We start from the raw sequence: 19,825 nt of genomic DNA, 5'->3' as shown, positions 1-19,825 counted from the left end.
ATAATTAATAATTAATACATTTAGATAATGGCAATCCCAATAATGAACTCATATGAGGGAAGACACTGTTTCTTAATTAACTGCTCAATTCAATTCACAATTCAAATCACAATGATTAATTCGCTGCAACTGAGAGATAAATAAATTAATTAACCCCGGTAGAATTAGAGGCAATTACTTTTTGCTCTAATTAGTAATTGCTCTAATTCGAAGTCAGCGCTGCAGATTACCATGTAAAACGGCAGACTTTCAGAGACAGTCTATTTGATCTTGATGACAATGATGATGGAGTAGACATTAATATGCACAATATCATCAACAACCTGACACAAACACAGCAAATCAGGACCACATTAATATTACTTTAAAAGTATTAATTTATTACTAAAAAAATAGCAATAACAATTTAACAGCAATAAAAAATTTTCACATTTCAAAGTTAGCACAGTTTGTGCTAGAAAGACCTGGGCTGCATTTGGATGCCATATGGGATACATTCTTTGATTTTAACTGCAGCACATTAATAATGGAGATTACAGGAGAGGACAAGAACAGTGTGTTTGGAATCAGAGGATGGGCAGAATTTAAGAAGGTATATTGTGCCCCCTAGTTTAGACAAGATGCACTGATCATGACAGTTTACCATGTTTTTTTATTTATTTATTTATTTTTTTTGTGCAGCACAAGTAAAATACAAACATGAATTTTAAAGTTTAAATTTTCCATTGTAAGTATTTAATATAAGGCAAGGGAGTGGACTAAGACTTCAATTTTAGGGGGGCTCAGCCACCAATGAGGGTATGACTACAAAAATATTCAATATATTGTTTGTATAGTTACCATTAAAACATTTATTTTTGGGGTCCTATTTAAAAAAAGGAGGATTTTGCCACTTCTGTAATTCAAAGTGACATCAAAAACCACAGATCCCTTTGCTATAAATGTCAGTTGTGTATCAATAAGCTGCTGGGTCATTTTAGTACAAATAACTCCACATGATATTATGATACATTCATGATTTGTCATAACTTTAAAAAAATCTTGTGTCAAATCAGCTTAGATTCACAAATGTGTTCAGATGAGTTTCTGCTGAATAATCTAATCTCTTTCTATGCATCAACTCAAATTTTTAGTTTAAATGAACTCAAAATATTAAGGCAAGCAGGTTAGGCTACATAATTTAAGTTAAAACAACAAACCATTTTTACATTGTGATTGTGTTTTTAATAATTTCTGTGCCTGATTTTAATCTAATGCTACATCCACAACAATGTTTTAATAAAGAAAAAAAACATTTTCAAATAAAAATAACATTTTCTAATGTATGTCTTCATGTTCCATTTTCACTGTAGGAAAACAACTGTATTGTGATAAAAGTTGGACTTAGCAAAAAAAACTTTACAGTGGATGGGAAACCGTCTTGTATTGCTCCCGCACCACATTGTTCCTCCCTTGTTCCATGTAGTTACAGTGAAAATACAACAGTTGCGGTCTGTAAATTAAAGTGGTGCTTGTTACCTCCTTGTTCCATGTAGTTACAGTGTAAATACAACATTTGTGGGCTGTAATTTAAAGCGGTGCTTATTCCCCTCTTATTCCATTTAGTTACAGGGTAAGTGGCTACAACAAATGGTTGAGCTTAGCAGTGCTCCCCTCACTCTAGAGGGTCGCCTATGAGCATGCTGCTCCCAAGGTGAGTGTTTGAGTTCCCCTCTGATTTTTGAAAGTTGAGTACTCCACTCCCTTGAGCTTCGTGAGGCACCCATACCAGGTTAATTGAGCCTCCCTGACGGCTGCCTCAGTGTTTGAGCCTGGCAATGCACCCATCATTACAGGGTCACTTATGAGCATGCTGATCCCCGGAGCTCCCATCATGTGACTGCCTTTATGGTTGAGTTGGTGGTGCTCCCCTCAATTGGAGGGTCTCCTATAGGGCTGGGTATCGAGTTCGATACTTTTTAGGCACCGACTGAATTGCCTCGATACCATCCAGTATCGAAAAACATCTCGTCGTTTGTTACCAAATTTCGATACCTAAGGGGTTAATCTTATCAGCGTCAGTGAGCCAATAAGCCTGCAGCACTAGCCGGTGTGTTCGACTAGAAGTGGAGCGGCGCAGATTGATCAGTGTTTGACATCCGCAAGAGCGATTAGAAAGCACACGGAGCAGTCTGCTCTCTATAGCGCTCATGGTACTGTAATACACTGATCGGTCTGCACAGTCGGTTCGCGCCAAGTCGAACACACCTACTAGTTCACACCTACACTAGCTACACTTGGAGATGTGGCGCACACGTGAGGCTGTAGTGTGAATGCGTCCCAGCCCCCTTAGATGTAAGACTACATTTACACTGGTGCGTTTTTGTTTTAAAATGAAAACGATCCTCGTCATACTGGCATTTCCACTGTGTTTCAAGCCGGCTTTCCACTATCTCCGACAAACGACAAGCGACAGACCAGAAGTCATTCTGCGTGGAGTTCCGATCATATTCAGACGTCCGTTCATTCATACTACACGACCGAAAGCGTGTTATGTGACCATTCATGCACACTGTAGCATCATGCTACATAAGACAATAAATAAGATTTGTATCCTCTTTTACATATAACTCACTTTAAACCACCTTTGAGTTTTTGTAATAACTTCCAATTGCCATCTAATCTGTGTTTTTGGCCATGTAATGTTCCTGAAATTAAATATGTTATTACCTCTGTCAGAGCAGCGATCATGGAAGAGAGAACACAGCGATTCAAGGTATCGAAGTCGGTATCGTTCAGGAACGATATCGGTATCGTTATCTAAAACTTTTGAACGATACCCAGCCCTAGCCTCCTATGACTACGCCACTTCTGGTGCCCCATCATGCGCATTTCCAAGCATATGAGTTCTCCTCTCACTCTGAGAGTTGAGTACTCTGCTCCCTTGAGCCTGTGAAGCAGTCATACCAGGTTGCTATTCCTTCCTTTTGGCCCCCTGTTGGACTGTGAGCAATAGTGCCCCTCCGTGGCTTGATGGGTCATCTTGAGCATGTTGCTCTCAGGAGCTGTTATGCACAAGGGTCAAGTATGTGAGTCCTTTTCTTAATCCAGGAGTAGAGGTCCTTAGGTGCAAAGAAGCTCCATAAGGCAGTCATACAGGTCGCTAGGCCTCTTTATGGCCTCCACAATGGCACTGAGTGCTTTCTAAAATCCATGTTTATGGTAAGTGCACACACTGAGCATTCTGTGCACTTTCTAAAATCCATATCTATGGTAAGGCCTGTCAAAATTTTACGGTGAGGGTTTCTTGCTGCCAGCATCATACCCTTTCTCAGAGTTGTTCAGGTCCTGGTTCTCGCCTTGGGCCCCACTCTTCATATGTATCTTTAGTGATACCATTAAAGTCTCCCATCTGACTGCGGGGGTATTTGCTACCAGCTCGAGGAATCTGGTGAGAGAGATTCTACGAGGAGTCCCCCTGGGAGAATTAGGGGTAGATGTATTAGTCCCCCTATTTGACAGGCCAGGGTCTGGTAATATGATGAAACCTAGATGGTTGGAAATATCCCCTTAAAGGAATCACTATGCTATCTGATTCCAAGCCTTTGAGCTCTGCCCTGGGACCGGGTTCTCTTTTGCTTTGCAAGTTATTTTTGGTGTGTAGCTCAGGCCTTTGACCGAAGGGGATAGTGTCACTGACAGCCGCTGATGCATCCAAGGGATGGCTCCCATTGCTATGGTAGAGTTGGTACTTGGTGCTCGCCTTGGTGCTTGGCATGCACTCCCCTGAGTCTTCTGTGGAATAAGTACACCCCTATGTTTACTAACTGGTCGACATTGGGAGAAATTACTTCTTCTGTAGCGTTTCTTATAATTGTCTATCAGTCTCTTACATTGACTAGGAGGCATTTTTGCCCCTTCCTCCATGGAGAATTCCTTTGTGTGATACTGGAGGGGTTCCCTTCCAAGGAAACTTCGAACTGCGTCCTCTAGGGTCGCTATGGGGAACGCCTTCAGTGTGACCGGTGTCTGAAGCATATATCTAAAAACGACAATGACATTGGCCGGCGACAGCCTATGACGTCATTACCCTGCGCAATACAGTATAAAAGGGTGCCGGGATTACACATCATCCTCTTCTTGTATATCCCCATAGCGACCCTAGAGGACGCAGTTATGGTTACATACGTAACCTGAGACGTTTTATAGTTATACTAAGCTTTGACATTTTTCAGACTAAGAACAGTATTGCTTGGCAAGAAAGTGGGTAAATTTTATTTATATAGCACATTTAAACACAGCGAAGCTGACTAAAGTGCTCAACAGAGAAAAACCCAAGTCCAACAGAATAAAAAAAAGAGATAAACATAAACATAAAATATAAAATAATAAAAACAATAGGACAACTTAAAGTGTCTGGGAATAAAGATATGCTTTCAGCCTATTTTTTTAAATGGTAATGGAAAAAATGTTAAATTGAATCCTAAAATGGACCAGGAACCAATGGACTGATGTGGGTAACAGGGTCATATTTCTTTGCACTGGTCAACAGGCTTGCAGCAGCATTCTGATGCATCTGGAGGTGAACAAGGGATGAATGAGGAAGACCCAAATACAATGAGTTACAGTGTCTAAACATGATGTAATGAAAGTGTGAATAACCTTCTCCAAATCTTTAAAAGACAAAAAATGGTTTATGTTTGGAAATAATTTGTACAAAATAATTGATTTGCTTGGTTAAGCAAAATTCTGAATCCAAGATGACACCAAGTTTCTTACCTTTGAAAAAATTACAGGAAAATGAATACAAAACTCCCTAATAAGATCATCTTTCAATTTTGGGGGACCAAAGATAATTTCAGTTTTGTCTTCATCAAGTTGGAGAAAGTTATTTGACAACCATTTCTTAATGTTCTTGAGGAAAATGTTGAAGGTCAAGACAAAGGTCGAATGGAGATGCTAGGCAAATAACGGCAAATGTATTATTACATTTTTATTAATAAATGATTAATACATATTTTTACTATTAAAATTTTAATGGCAAATAAATCTGAGTATCATCAGCCTAAAAATGAAAAGAAACATTGTGCCAAATAATAACATTTCCAAAAGGTAATATAAATAAGTTAAAAAAGAAGCGGACCCAAAATGGAGCCCTGAGGTACTCCATTAATAATAGGCACTGAGGATAAGAAAAACTAATCCAACAGAAAAGGACCTTTAAGATATGAACTAAACCTAAAGAAGAATATTATGATCAATGGTATCAAAGGCAGTGGTAAGGTCTTGCAACACCAATACAGCAGTTTTACCAGAATCAACTGCAAGTAAAATATCCTTGGAGACTTTCAGCAACACATACTCAGTGCTATGATTAGCAGTGAAACCTGAATGGAATGGTTCAAATGGTACAGCATGAATGCACGTTTTGTGTGATTATTGGGACATGGCCAAATAGCATCACAAGTGTTTGTGTTGCCGGAAATCACACATTGAAAATGAATGAGTGCAGGTTTTTTGTCACTGCACTCTGCTGTCAGTGTGAATGACCAGAACTGAGAAACTATAGAGTGGTTCTGTTTGGCCCTGCACTTAAATACAAGTGGTTGAGACTGAATTGAAAGGACCTTATTACTGCCCTTGACTGATAGCAATCCTACAAAACAGTTACTAAGTGACCACTAATCATTTGACAGGTGTTGGAGATATTGCAAGAGAAAATGAGCCAATCAGGACAGCTGAGGATGTCGTCATCACAGAATAAATTCTCCTTTTTATGGCTTGAAATGAAGAACACGTTTTATAAACCATATTAGAAGGCTTTAAAACAAAGCAAAAACACATTTTTATTAATGCATGTTTATTATTTAGCAAATTACAACAATATAGCCTAAAGACAGAAATTCTAAAGCACAGATGCCTCATTTATAAATGATGTGAATAACTGCATTTGCTTCATTTACAACACAAATACTAAATTATTTGCTTTTTGCAAAATTACTACTAAGGAATGGCTATTGATTCTCCCTGTGGTCCGTTGTACTGATGCAATGGTGGGTTTTTAAAAGAATGTCCTGTAAAAAGAGTGACAAATATAAAAATCAAATTCATCTGACAGATATTTAAGAGAGGGTTGGTATCGCACATTCACACAAGGGTTGAAGAAAACAAGGTTGCACACATAGTAAAGAAACAGACTTAAATTAGCAGGTTACTATGTATAAAACCTATAAATAAACAGAAGAATATGCCACTCCATTGGTTCACAGAATTTGAAAATAATGCTCGAAAGAATAGTTCACCCAAAAATGAAAATTCTGTCATCATTTATTCACCCTCATGTCATTCCAAACCCATAAGACTTTCATTCATCTTCAAAACACAAATAAATACATTTATAATGACATAGTGTCTCCTAAGAAGACTTGGATTAAACAGCTTGATTCATGGACATTTAATGGAATGGACTTTCAATGGGGAAACAGAAATCCACCTTTTGTGTTTCAAAGATGAATGAAAATCTTATGGGTCTGGAATGACTTGAAGGTCAGTAAATGAAAACAGAATTGCATTTTTGGGTGAACTATCCTTTTAAAAGCACAATTACTATCTGCTGCAACCACCACACCATTACCGGTGGCGCAGCAATAAGTGCTTTCAAACACAAATGTTGTTTTCATGAGCATCTGTATTCATCCGTCAACTGTTTTAGTTTCAAAGATTGTTTCTGGGGAACCAATGGCAGTATCTTTTCATGAATCCATAAACAGTAGTGCTATAGACATTTACAGTAACATGCAGTAGCAAAACCGATCAAAGCAGCAATAATCAATGCACGAGTCATGACATGTAACAGTCCCTTTGAACAACATCAATCAGAACGACTGCATAGCCTTGTCAACAAGAGTATTGACTATTGCATAACTGAATCATTAGCAGAGGAAATCCCCAACTGAAAACATCTGGGTGGGTTTCTAGATTGACAAAGAGATTGTCACATGTACATGATGCACACTGCAGAATGGTATGGATGGGTTTGGGGGGCTTTTACCACTGGGCTAGTGGCGATCAGGTTAGGGCATGGGGGGTCCTCATCTGAAGGACGTAGCCCTGTCTGTACACAGGGGCACTGCCTTGGAAAACCTTTTTCTTTGCAGTGGGTCTGACTGATGCTGCTTTAGGGCTGAAGACATACAGCAGATGGCAGGTTCACTACTGAGAGCCATTTACACCACTGACTGCTTTTTTTCATTGGGGGTTAGGAGACAAGCAACATAATGCACTGAAATAAATTGAATGTGGGGGACAGTGGAGCTGTCATTGTGTGCGGTCACATATCATGTGTTATAAGAAGCAATGCAACTATACGTACACTTCATCTTCATATTCCTTCGGTGGAGACACTGCGATGACCAGGTCAATCCAGTCCTGCGAGAACATGCATGGAAAAATGTCAAGCACATGCATATGAAGGTTTTAATGTTTGATAGTGTTCTTCCAACCCAATCTTGTGGGAAAATGTAGCAATTTTACATTTTAGTGAATTTGTGGTCAGTTCATACAATTTTTACTAAAAAAAACTAAACATGAAGGTCCAACCCTAAACCAAAAACTCACTGGGGCGTAAACAGATTGTATAAAAATGAACAAATTCATACAATTCATCAAAAAGTAAATTAGTCACAAACTGTCACCCAGGTGTGTGGATTCTTCTGTAAAATCTTGAAGAACAAGGAAAGAGCACATGGGCTATGATAAAATGACATATTACAGTAGTCTAATATTAGTATTTTAGCTTGTTTTTTAGCCAGAAGCAACGGTTTAAAGTTAAAAATGTCGTAATATTGGATTTGTTTCTTACAAACACAGTTTTTTGCTTCATTAGATGTTAATTGATGAACTGAAATTGTGTGGACTACTTGTAGATTATTGTGTTTTTATCAGCTGTTTGGTCTCTCATTCTGTCGGCACCCATTCACTGCAGAGAATGCAAACCATTTGGCTCCAATGAGTTGTATGGCCTTCTTCACCACAGGACAATCTGTTGAGACAGATCATCTGATTTACAGTGATAGGTTGTTTTATTGTAATGCCAGTCATACCCCTCCACTGTTCCAAGCCTGAGCCAATGAGTTTTGTCCTTCAGCTAAAGTCACATCCGTCAGGATCTTTGCATTCACAGCCATGATCTCATCACCTGACACGACACCACCTGAGATAACATGTACAAAAAATATCAGTAACAAACAAAGCAGGTCATTTTAAAACACAACTAAATGTTTTTAAGTCAATATAATAAATATCACTAATGAATGTAGAGAGCTAAACTAGATTTTTGCATGATATTTGCATGACAGTTTTAGAGTGTTTCTGAGCAGTTGCTGTGGTTTTTGGGGTGTTTTCTAAAACCTTAAAGTCAAAAGAACCTAGCCCCAAATCTCTATTATACGTTATGTTTGTATGACTCACCATGTTTATCTGCCGCACCTCCCTCATAGATGGACGATACCACAATCTTTCCCAATGGGGAGTCGATTCCTCCCTCTATGGCCAGATCAAGCTTCCCTTCCTAAAGAATGCGTATAGAATAAAACAAATCTTTAATTTTTAATGTCCAATGACATATGTGGCTCACATTTCTGTTCTACCTAAATTACCTTCTTAATTCTCAAAAGTCGTACATCTCTGCCAGCTATCTCCTCAGCCGTGAACTGTTAAAAGTTTGAGCAAATGTGGTGAAAGGAATACTCCAAAGAGGAGCATTTAGTGAGTGTGGAATATATGTGCTATGCAATATAAAAATAGCAAATGGGTACAGAGACAAACTGTTAATGTGAAGAGTTACAGTACCATGGAATATGGATCAAAATCATCCACATGTTTTTGAAATCCCTGTAAAACAGAAAGCAGAAACAGACAGTGGTGTGTATAGTCAGTAAAAATGTGAAGTGGCAATCTGAGGAGTGAGGACTGAGCAGAAACAAATTAGTGCTCATTGTTTTCAAAGAGAAGACAAATGAACACTAATTGTCATCTCTATTCCAATCAATGGCAGCTTCTACTTACTCTTAATAAACTATTCAAGGCAAAGCCAGATCTGTGTTTAAAAACATGCCTTATTAGTTTGGCATGACCATTAAATCAATCTATAAAAAGCATCTGATCTTTAAAGGTGCACTCAGTTACTTTAAAACATTTAACATGTAAACAATCTAATAGTATTTTTTTTTTAGAGATATGTTTATATATTAAATGTGTGACCAACTATTTTTTAAATACAAATCTGAACAATATACTGTATAAAGACAATAAACAGATGTATCATGATATTAGAAACAGTACAACACATTGCATAATTTTCTACAGTACTGTACGACATGGTAAACATATTTAATACTGAGAAAGGATGTGTTTGCTTTGTTGGATCCATTGGTAGCTTTCCAGTTGGTTCTGGATCTGCAATGATGTTTACATACAATATAAAGGCTTTTCCCCATTCGCTACACACTCAAAACCACTGGCATTCCATCAAGACAAATAATCAATTAAGATTTAACCCCCACAGAACCAACAAAATGGAAAAACACAGACTTCTGGTCATGCTCTCCCTCATAAAAGATGAAAACGTACACCGAGATTCCATTTGGTGCAGAGGCAATCTAATATTATATAACCTTCAGTTGGAGTCTCCCATTTGTGCAGTGCATATTAGATCCACTTAAAGGCTGCTTTCACAGCAAACAAGATTGCATGAGAATATATAAGTGTGACTGAAAGACCAGTTCAGTACGATGGAAAGGTGAAAATATAATGTCTTAACCGAAATAAGCACAATATTGCAATCATACACCTGATGTCCTTGAGTATTAAAGAGATGTTTACAACATAAATGTTAAACACAAGAAATTAAGTAGACATTTACCAGAACAGAACAGAATAAAATCTACACTACTCGGTACGTAACGTAATCTCGGTTCCCTTTCAGTACAGTTTACTTGCACTGGGTCAGTTGCTGACACTTTGGGGAATGCAATCCTATAGCGCCATGCTACAAGCACAGAATGAAGAACCCACCCTGCAAGCCCAGCCTATGGGCAGTCGGGAATGAGGGCCCTAGATAAACTGCTAAAAGCCCATACTGGGGCAGAATTGCTTAAAGGCGAGAAGAGTCAGGTTTTAGGCTGACTAGGCCAAAACCACTAAGTCATGCCGTATAGACCACATGACGAGGGGTGCTGGTCCTTGTGGGAAACCAGTACCAGGGAATCCTTTTGCGCTGTACTCAGCTGAGACCGCAGTCAGAGCCATAATCTGCTGCTGGGGCTCTTCCATGACGAGCAGGAAGGCTTCTTCATATTCTTATTTGTCTTTGGAGTCAGCAAGGAGATGATCTTCGCACTGAAGGAGAAAGAGTCTGATGAAATGGCATCCAGCACCAACTTATATAAATGAATGGCTTCACTTGTTTTGGTGGGCTGAAAAGCCATTTGTTCATGCACATGCATAAACATGATTCAATGAACACTGAATTGAGCTTCAGTATGTCAGAGAAATTGAGTTTCCCCAAAGCATCAACAACTGACACAATGCGAGTATTGAAAGGGAACTAGTTTTAAATTGCGTCAAGGATACATCTGACCAATATCCTCCGGGGAAATATTGTTAGAAATGTAATATACACACTCAAACAGCTGAGACTTCACTCAAAGAAAAGAGAGGTGTTGTAACTAAGTAATGATGGCAGTTACTTGTTTTTTGCTGGATTTAAAGGACGTGTTGTACGTGACCATCCGTTTGAGCATCTCTGGGGGCTGAAACACATATTTATGACTGGCTCTTAAAAACACAGCACAATAACACACACACACACTAAATGCTTGCACTCATCACATGCCATAAAAAGATTGCCCTCAGTGTGGTAAATTATCTATGAATTCAGGTGTCTGTGAGCTTTACAAATACAACGATTGCACTGATTTCCCATTGCATAGAGTGCAGTAAAGATGGTGAGGTGATAGAGTATTGGATCCTTTGAGAGAAAGGACACATGATTCTTTATATTAGCGTGAAAAAAATAAGACCGATCATTAGGCTTTAGCAAAGGTTACATTATTTTTATAATCACTAGGCAAATACTTTGGTCACTTTTTCAAAACTCTTCACACAGTTCTCCTTACCAACTTTCATAGCAGTATATTTCATATCTAATACGCACTACAACTACCAAAACACTTCATACGCATCAATTTAATCTTCTATAACAATAGCATAGGTCGACAATTTATGCAATTTAAAAATGTAGTAATTTAATGTATTTTGTGCCGAAACAATGGAAATGGTCCACAGTTTAGCCCACATAGATGTCTGTTGTGCTCACTATGTGAAGTGAGGTGAGGTGTGGTGACCTAAGTATTGAGAAATGGATCCTAGTGATTAAAAAAAAAAACTGTTATCTTGATCAAATCTCTAACCCTGAGCCTCAGCAAAAACCTTTAACAATAATACATAAAGGCTGAAGAGACACATTAAGGCAACAAGGTCTTGTCCTTTCTTGCCCTTCTTGTTACCCCTCTAAAACAACCACAAAATTGGCAAGCACCCATTTATTTAATTAAGGAGGCACAAGGACAGGGCAGAGCGATTAGCTTCTTTTGTGATGTGATGGAGCAGGACTGACTATCTGGAGGAAGAAGGGGACAGCAGGTCTAGGTCTGTCAGGTCGATCAATCAAAGACATTTTAATGCTGAAAGTCTCATGGTGTACGCAGATAAAAAAAAAAAATCTCCATTTCACCTCTCTCCCCTTCTGTCCTTCTGTTTCCGCCTTCTTAATCAGTGCAATCAGTAAAAGCAACATCTGTTTGTTCCTCTTGAGTTTGAAAAAACCTCATTACAATCAGTGAGTCAAACAGCAATCCAACCAATGTGTATCGTATGCATGCATCATCATCGCACGTACACACATGGGTATTTGCCATCTTACCATGGTCTCAGAGTGAAGTGTGGGTCTATGTGAGGTCTGACTTGGTAGCATGACGGGTTTGGACATGACAGGGTTGATCTGTCTCCGCTGGTTTGGAGGGCTGGGAGCAATTTGCTATGTAGAGGTTAGCAGTAAGGCACACAAACTTAAGGTCAGGGCACGATCTACTTTCAAGAGTTACGCAATCTAAACCACACAGCACAAGACCTTCATATAGCATAAATACTGAATTGCAGCTTTCATGTTCAACAAAAGATGATTTTCATGCAAAATAGGGCTGGGAGCAATTTGCTATGTAGAGGTTAGCAGTAAGGCACACAAACTTAAGGTCAGGGCACGATCTACTTTCAAGAGTTACGCAATCTAAACCACACAGCACAAGACTTTAGGAACCCTTCATATAGCATAAATACTGAACTGCAGCTTTCATGTTCAACAAAAGATGATTTTCATGCAAAATGTCAGTCATTATCTTTCTAGTAATGATGACTGTTCTGTGAAATGGCTTTTTAAATTATATTACTGCCCAAGTTAATCCTAAGCATAGAGGAGGTATGCATATCTATAAAACAGTTAAAAGAGTTACGGTTTTATAACTCCCCCTCCCCCCACAGGTGAAAAGGTACATATTTATACCTTATTTACCCCTAAATGGTACGTACATAGTACCTTAAAGGAACATATTAGTGCCTGAAGTGCACATATTGGTACCTAATGAAATGGTACCGCCCCAGTGACAGTACTCTATTTTTTGAGAGCGTATAAGATATGTGCCAACTATATTCAAGTAGAAATGCACTTCCTGTAGGTTGTGCCAGAGTAATCTCCAAATATAGACATGGAGAGCTGTTGGAAGATATTTTCTCTTCAAAGAGATGCTAGTTTGCATTAAGCTGACATTAAATGAGATGTTACACAAGCATGGCAAGTCTGATTTGTGCTAAAAATGGAGCAGAAGACCCAGAGCAGCATGTACCATTTACAAACTGAGGACTCACCAGTGGATTATTAGAGGTGGATATCCTGCTAGCATGAGATGTGTTTCTCATCACCTGAGTCACAAGGATAAAGTATTCAACAGTCTAACAGTGATAGGAATCACTACCACTTCAAGATCATCAAACCGAATGACAGCATGCTTTTTTCCCAAAATGATTATCTGTTTCCTGACAAATAACTATAATAAACTACTAATGGTTAACCTCATCTGAAAAACACCACACTTAAGGCATACACGCATGTATGTACAACATAAGAGGTGGGTAAAAAAAACAGGTAGATTGCAGTGTTCACTTCAGTGAAGACAGCAATATTCGTGTGACATGGAATCAATTTTGGAATCGAATTGGATTTAAATGTGATGTGCCTAAAGATTCCCACCCCTATACAACATACATAATCAATTCTCACACTGCCAAATGCATTAACTATGCTAACCGTCAGGTTGTGGTCAGACTTCGGGCTGGGTGGGTGTGAGAGATCACTGGGAATGGTGGAGTGGAAGCCCCCTCTCTGTCGGTAACCATTGTCCCCAAACCTTCTTCCCTGTTCAGATAAGCTTGGGGAGCGGGGATAGTTGGACGACCCTACATGGTACTTGTCCTCCATGTGCAGGGGTGGAGGAGGTGGTGGAGGAGGAGGCGGTGGTGGTGGAGGAGGTGGTGGCGGGGGAGGTGGCTGAGATGTGGACAGACCCCTGGAGGAGAATAGTGGGGTGGCAGGAGGTTGTCGGCTACGACCTATTGAGGAAAGGGGTACCCTTGAGGCTGGTGGAGAAGGTGGGCGTTGAGGGGCTGGTCTAGGACTGGGTTGCATTGGGAGCTGTGTTCTTGGAGAAGGAGGCCGATGGTTGGATGTGTGGTAAAGACGGGGTGAGGGTGGAGGGAGTGGTAAGGGAGGGGGAGCTTGGTTGGATGTAGGTGGGGTTGGGGAAAGTCTTTTCAAAGGTTGCCTTAGACTCTGGTCCACATCATCTAAGTTGATGTCATCAAGGTCAGTAGTGGCCAAGGTCAAGCCTCCAGGGAACCTCCGATTGGTGGGACCAGTTGATGCAGGGGAACGGGTTGGAGACATCTGAAGTTACATTTTAATTGCTTAGAACTCTGAATGAACAAACTATGGACTAGAAGACCAGCACACATCAGGATTTGAACTGGACAGATTTTACCTCTGAAGAATCATTTTCAACTGAGGAGATTTGCTCTAATCTGGTTTGACAGAGCCTCTCCACCCAATGCTGCACCTTCTCCGACTCTTCCAGATCTTCCCTCTCAGTTTCTGACACCTGGTTGAATTAGTAAAGCCACATCCAAACATGGAAACTTTGATATACCAATGAGAACTTGCTGGACTGCCACTGGAAAGGGTACAACTGTTCACATGGGTACATTCGTGCAATAAAGGTCAAGTGCCAAGGAGACGGAATCAATTACACACAATTAAAAAGGGATAATTCACCCTAAAATGAAAAATTCTGTCATTAATTACTCACCCTCATGTCATTCCAACCCCTAAGACTTTCATTCATCTTCGGAACCCAAATTAAGATATTTTTGATGGAATCCGAGAGCTCTCTGACCCTCCATAGACAGAAAGGATATTACCATGATCAACACACAGAAACGTAGCAAGGACATCGGTAAAATAGTCCATGTGACATCAGGGGTTCAACCGTAATTTTACAAAGCTACGAGAATACTTTTTGTGCGCAAAGAAAACAATAATAACATAATTTATTCAACAATTCTTCTCCCCGAGTTATTGTCTTCCGCCATTTTGGAGAGTACCCCAAAACGTAATCAACGTAATCAGCGTTGTTTACGTTCAGCATTCTACTGAACATAAACAACACTAAAAATAACGCTAAAAAATATCTTAATTTGTGATTCGAAGATGAACGAAGGTCTTACTGGTTTGGAACGACATGAGGGTGAGTAATTAATGACAGAATTTTCATTTTCGGGTGAACTAACCCTTTAAACAAGGAGTACAATCTGAGTCAGAAAACCCTCCTGTAACCTCACTGGAAAAAGTCTGATACCTCTTGAAGAAGTCTGCTGATTTTCATCTGCTTTTCTCGCTCAAGTATCTCTTCCTTCTCCTTTGCAAGTTTCAGCTCAAACTCCATCTCTTTCTTGTTCTTTTTCTCAGCTGGGAGAGTGTCAGTCTTGGACATCTTCTTCTTCTTTTTGGTCTCTTTTCCTTTCTAAATATCCAAAGTGATTTGAGAACACCTGGTGGACTTTGCACCAAGGTCAATCCAACTTCCATGCAAACCATAACTTCGGGCATATCTCCAAGATGAACAACATATTCCATAGTTCTAGCACACCAAACAAGCACAACATGCTTGCACACACAGAGTACCTTTTTGAGTGTAGGCAACTTTCCTTCGTAACGGTAGAACCAACCGAATGCTAAGAGAGTAAGAATGATACATTAAGTCCAATGCAAAAACTCAACCATGATATGGTGTATTCTGCAGATTCATCCATCTAAAAGCTACCAAAAGATCCAACCAAACAAAATAACAAGGAAGATAGTCTACATGCAGTTGAAGTGTCTCGAAAAAGGGTAAGTTTGTCAAAGGAAGTCTTTGTCTGTAAAGCCATCTGAATTCTTTACTTACTTCTCCGATCTCTTCTTCATCAGACTCAGCAGCTGATGGAACCAGGAATTGATAAACAAGGCACAACAAGAAGGTAAAAGATCAGACAGAAAGACAAAGATCACACAAAGAGATGATGCATTCCCAACATAAATGCACATCTGTTCATGCAGAGGAGAAAGTAGCAACATCAATGCAAAGTGCATTATGGGTACCTTTTGGGAAAGGGTAACATGTTGTTTGATCTTTAGAGAATAATGTAGTTCTACAGAGGCGTTCAAAGTTCATGGAGATGTTTTGTAGGTATTGTCAACTTACTGGACGTTTTGGGTTTGGGTGAAGGTGCATTACGTGCAGGTGGTGGGGGTGAGGGAGAGGGGGAGGGGGAAGGAGATTTGGATTTTTCTTTGGAACCCCAATCTTCTTCCCACTCTTTGTGGTGCTTCTTTTCCGCGGCTTCAATTCTGAGACACACGACACATACATTCAATGGACATCTATCCTGACAAGCCTGCTAAATAATTTCTGAGACGATATATATATTTGGAATCAACATCAAAACACTCAACAAAAATGACAAGAAGTTGACCTCTTTTGCATTTAACAATAAATTAAATTTGTTCAAATTGAATTTTCTCACTGTCATCTTTATTATACAACAAATTTTAACGCATTTCCACTGGACCAAAACCAATAGGCTGTGAAAACTAGACCTACAGTATAGTACATATAGAACAATCTGTACTTCCATTCCTCACAGCTCTGCTTTCATCAACATCAATTTGCTCTACTCTGCCTTCTGAGGTCTATTTACTTTGAAGATGTTTTTGCTTGGCAACATTACACGTGTTACCTCTCCATCTCTTTGCGATAGCGTTCTTCTTCCTCTGCAGTCTTCTGTGATACCTCCATCTTCCTCCTGCAAAATATTGCACATATGAACATTTTCATGCAGATTTAATGCAGGAATTTTAATTATCTGTCACCTTTTCATCAGATACTTATTTTTGTTTTAACCACAAGAGAACAGTACCCAATATTTTTATAATAAAAGGTACATTTTAAGAAATTATGCATCAATGTAAAGTAGCTTTATCTGCTTGTGTATGTTTTTTTTTCACTGACTGGCGCTCTTTCTCCTGCTGTTCTTTGATGACTTTGTTGGTCTCTAATGCCACTCTCTTCTGATGCATTAGCTCTTGTCTTTCAAGCTCACGACGAGCTTCAGCCGCCAGCCGCTCCTCATCCGTCATAAACAGCTCTCTTCCCTGAAACATACAGTAGACAAATCAATACTTTCACAGAAATATGTGCACAAATACACCCGTACAATCCATTATATCTTCTACAGATCTCAGATGTGAAGCAAAAAAGCTTATGTTGTGAAACTTCTTCATTATTACCATCTCTAAAGTGCAAAAGTACCATTTAAAGACAAACAAGAGGTTTACAGTACAATACAAACAACATCTCCACAACGTATTGCCTCATATACAGCTGGCAGTTAAAACAGCTCTATACTAAGCAAATGGTTTTCTTTTCCATACAGCCCCTCAAGGAGAGATAAAAGCATTGCGGTGGGTCTTTGAGATGTTCTGACGGCAGAAATGTATTAGTGGGCTCTCAGTGAACTTACAGCTCCAGTGAGGACAGTGATGGTTAGACTCCTGCTGCTCTTTAACACGCGCACTGCCTGAAAACACACACATTAGCCAACACGGTTACCAGTTTAAATATGCAGAGGTTCTTAATTCGCTGTTTGACATTTTCAGCAAGATCCTGCTCACTTCATGATGACTCAGGTTGGTGAAATCCACCCCATTGACCTCCACAATCTGGTCGCCAACCTACAACCACACACATAGTAGAGAGTTACTATGCTAAAATCAAACAGTAATGGTCTGTTAATGCAGTTCAATCTGGGACTTAAATGAAATGACCTGTAAGCCCACTTCAGCGGAGACTGAACCCGGCTTCACATTGCTCACATAGATGCCTGGTTTCTGTGTTGGTCCACTAGATATGCTATAATGGACAGTCAAAAGACATATTTAGGAATTCATTCTTTGTCACAAGATTAAGCTAATTAAAGTAGCTTTCAAAGTAGGCTTTTGTGAAGACACCAAAGAAACAACAGCATTTCAGTACAAAGACAAATGCAGTGTACTTAATATTTGGGGGCACAATTCCAGTAAATAAAGGTTTTTATTATAATTTTCAATGTAGTTAATCTGTGTGCTGTAGCCGTGTATATAGTTATAATAAACAAATCTCTCTCTTACCTGATTCCCATGCCTTTGGTGCCCACCAAACTAAGGAAAACTTTCTTTTCCTTGATTTCTTTCCCTCCAACCGAAGCCAAACCAGCCACACTAGTCTTTTTCTCCTGAAACAAAACAATAAAACAGGACTAAATAAAAAACAACTTGAGCTGCTTTAAAATAGGATGCCGCGAGGAGGAAACTCTTACCCCTGATTCAGACACAAACTGATCCACAAACTGCCACTTCAGAGGGTCTTCAGAGGAGCTGATTATGGCAAATGTATAATTTAGCAATATCATTATGGAAAGAGAGAACATTAATAAAAGCTATTCCACATATCAGAGAATACTGTATAAATTACTAACTAAATTACCTCTTGACAGGAATCATTCCCAAGTCTGTGAAGAGAGTGTCACAATGGCAATAATTAAAAAACATAAATAAATAATGAATAATTAATAATGAATATATTTAGCTAAGGGCAATCCCAATAATTAATTCTCTGAAGGAAGACACAGTTTCCTAATGAACTGCTCAACTGTGAATCAACTGTGATTAAATCGCTACAACTAAGAGCTAAATCGATTGATTAAGCCCAGTGGAATTAGAGGCAATTAATTTTTGCTCTAACTAATAAATTCAGCTCTGCAAATGACACAACTTGAGCTGCTTTAAAATAGGATGCCGCGAGGAGGAAACTCTTACCCCTGATTCAGACACAAACTGATCCACAAACTGCCACTTCAGAGGGTCTTCAGAGGAGCTGATTATGGCAAATGTATAATTTAGCAATATCATTATGGAAAGAGAGAACATTAATAAAAGCTATTCCACATATCAGAAAATACTGTATAATTACTAACTAAATTACCTCTTGACAGGAATCATTCCCAAGTCTGTGAAGAGAGTGTCACAATGGCAATAATTAAAAAACATAAATAAATAATGAATAATTAATAATGAATATATTTAGCTAAGGGCAATCCCAATAATTAATTCTCTGAAGGAAGACAGTTTCCTAATGAACTGCTCAACTGTGAATCAACTGTGATTAAATCGCTACAACTAAGAGCTAAATCGATTAATTAAGCCCAGTGGAATTAGAGGCAATTCATTTTTGCTCTAACTAATAAATTCAGCTCTGCAAATGACAATAGAAAACTGTAAAATCTTACGGCGGACTTTCAGAGACACAATCTTCTTGGTCTTAATGAGATTGATGACCTCCTCATGAATGCAGGAGGAGATGGAGTAGCCATTAATACGCACAATCTCATCGCCAACCTGAAGAAAACACAGCAAACCACATTCATATAAAATATGTAAAATATGTCATTTAACATTTTTATAAATATTTAGTACTAAAAATACCAATAACAATTTAATTATAGCCAGAATAGACACATTTTGCACTATAGAAACACAAGGGCTGCATTTGAATTCTTTGACTTTATCTGCAGGACAAACATTAATCATGAAGATTACAGTAATGGACAAGTAAAGTGTGTTTGGAATCAGAGGACGGCTTATTGCGCTACCTAGTGGAGAGAACATGCACTGGTCATGTTTTTTGTGCAGCCATTGTAAATTACTCTTTAATTCGAATGTTTAAAGGGGTCATATGATGCGATTTCAATTTTTCCTTTCTCTTTGGAGTGTTACAAGCTCTTGGTGCATAAAGAAATCTGTAAAGTTGCAAAGACTAAAGTCTCAAATCCAAAGAGATATTCTTTATAAAAGTTAAGAGTCAACCACGCCTACCTAAAACAGCTCGTTCTAACACGCCCCCACATGTCTACATCACTATGTGGGAAGATTTGCATAACGGCGCCCAAATGTTCACTCAAAGAAAGAAGGCGTAACTTTTATTCTCGCTGTAGTATTGTTGTTGCCACCGCCGCCATGTCGTGAAGATGCTGTGTGCTTCGTTGTGAAAGCGAAACTACTTTGTTTGGTCTTCCAAAAGAGGACGATATCTGCTTCGTCATGCCT

General features: G+C 39.0%; 2 protein-coding genes across 2 annotated transcripts in view; both read right to left on the bottom strand.

The window, feature by feature from the left end:
* Nucleotides 1–5,829: 5,829 nt before the first annotated feature.
* LOC107675293 (harmonin-like) overlaps nucleotides 5,830–19,825 on the bottom strand; it is a 22,512-nt gene continuing 8,516 nt past the window's right edge. The window contains exons 5-21 of the mRNA XM_016469592.1: nucleotides 19,009–19,117; nucleotides 18,705–18,729; nucleotides 18,539–18,596; nucleotides 17,852–17,955; nucleotides 17,510–17,594; nucleotides 17,357–17,416; nucleotides 17,206–17,262; nucleotides 16,695–16,837; nucleotides 16,423–16,488; nucleotides 15,888–16,033; nucleotides 15,591–15,622; nucleotides 8,830–8,871; nucleotides 8,637–8,690; nucleotides 8,449–8,548; nucleotides 8,082–8,191; nucleotides 7,352–7,407; nucleotides 5,830–6,053 (exon numbers count right to left, since the gene is read on the bottom strand). Coding sequence (XP_016325078.1) covers nucleotides 6,041–6,053; nucleotides 7,352–7,407; nucleotides 8,082–8,191; nucleotides 8,449–8,548; nucleotides 8,637–8,690; nucleotides 8,830–8,871; nucleotides 15,591–15,622; nucleotides 15,888–16,033; nucleotides 16,423–16,488; nucleotides 16,695–16,837; nucleotides 17,206–17,262; nucleotides 17,357–17,416; nucleotides 17,510–17,594; nucleotides 17,852–17,955; nucleotides 18,539–18,596; nucleotides 18,705–18,729; nucleotides 19,009–19,117 — 1,260 coding nt within the window. The 3' untranslated portion in view covers nucleotides 5,830–6,040. The remainder of the gene's footprint in view (nucleotides 6,054–7,351; nucleotides 7,408–8,081; nucleotides 8,192–8,448; nucleotides 8,549–8,636; nucleotides 8,691–8,829; nucleotides 8,872–15,590; nucleotides 15,623–15,887; nucleotides 16,034–16,422; nucleotides 16,489–16,694; nucleotides 16,838–17,205; nucleotides 17,263–17,356; nucleotides 17,417–17,509; nucleotides 17,595–17,851; nucleotides 17,956–18,538; nucleotides 18,597–18,704; nucleotides 18,730–19,008; nucleotides 19,118–19,825) is intronic.
* On the bottom strand, nucleotides 10,724–14,450 carry LOC107675294 (WAS/WASL-interacting protein family member 3-like). Its single transcript, XM_016469593.1, has 3 exons — nucleotides 13,400–14,450; nucleotides 12,961–13,014; nucleotides 10,724–12,076 (listed from the first exon to the last, which is right to left on the bottom strand). The coding sequence occupies exons 1-3, from the start codon at nucleotides 14,033–14,035 to the stop codon at nucleotides 11,876–11,878; spliced, it is 891 nt and encodes a 296-aa protein (XP_016325079.1). The 5' UTR covers nucleotides 14,036–14,450; the 3' UTR covers nucleotides 10,724–11,875.

Source organism: Sinocyclocheilus anshuiensis, unplaced genomic scaffold (genome assembly GCF_001515605.1).
Source record: "Sinocyclocheilus anshuiensis isolate Anshui unplaced genomic scaffold, SAMN03320099.WGS_v1.1 scaffold532, whole genome shotgun sequence".
Lineage (NCBI taxonomy): Eukaryota > Metazoa > Chordata > Actinopteri > Cypriniformes > Cyprinidae > Sinocyclocheilus > Sinocyclocheilus anshuiensis.
The sequence above is the reverse complement of the archived record's forward strand: the minus strand, read 5'-3'. Positions and strand labels throughout refer to the sequence as shown.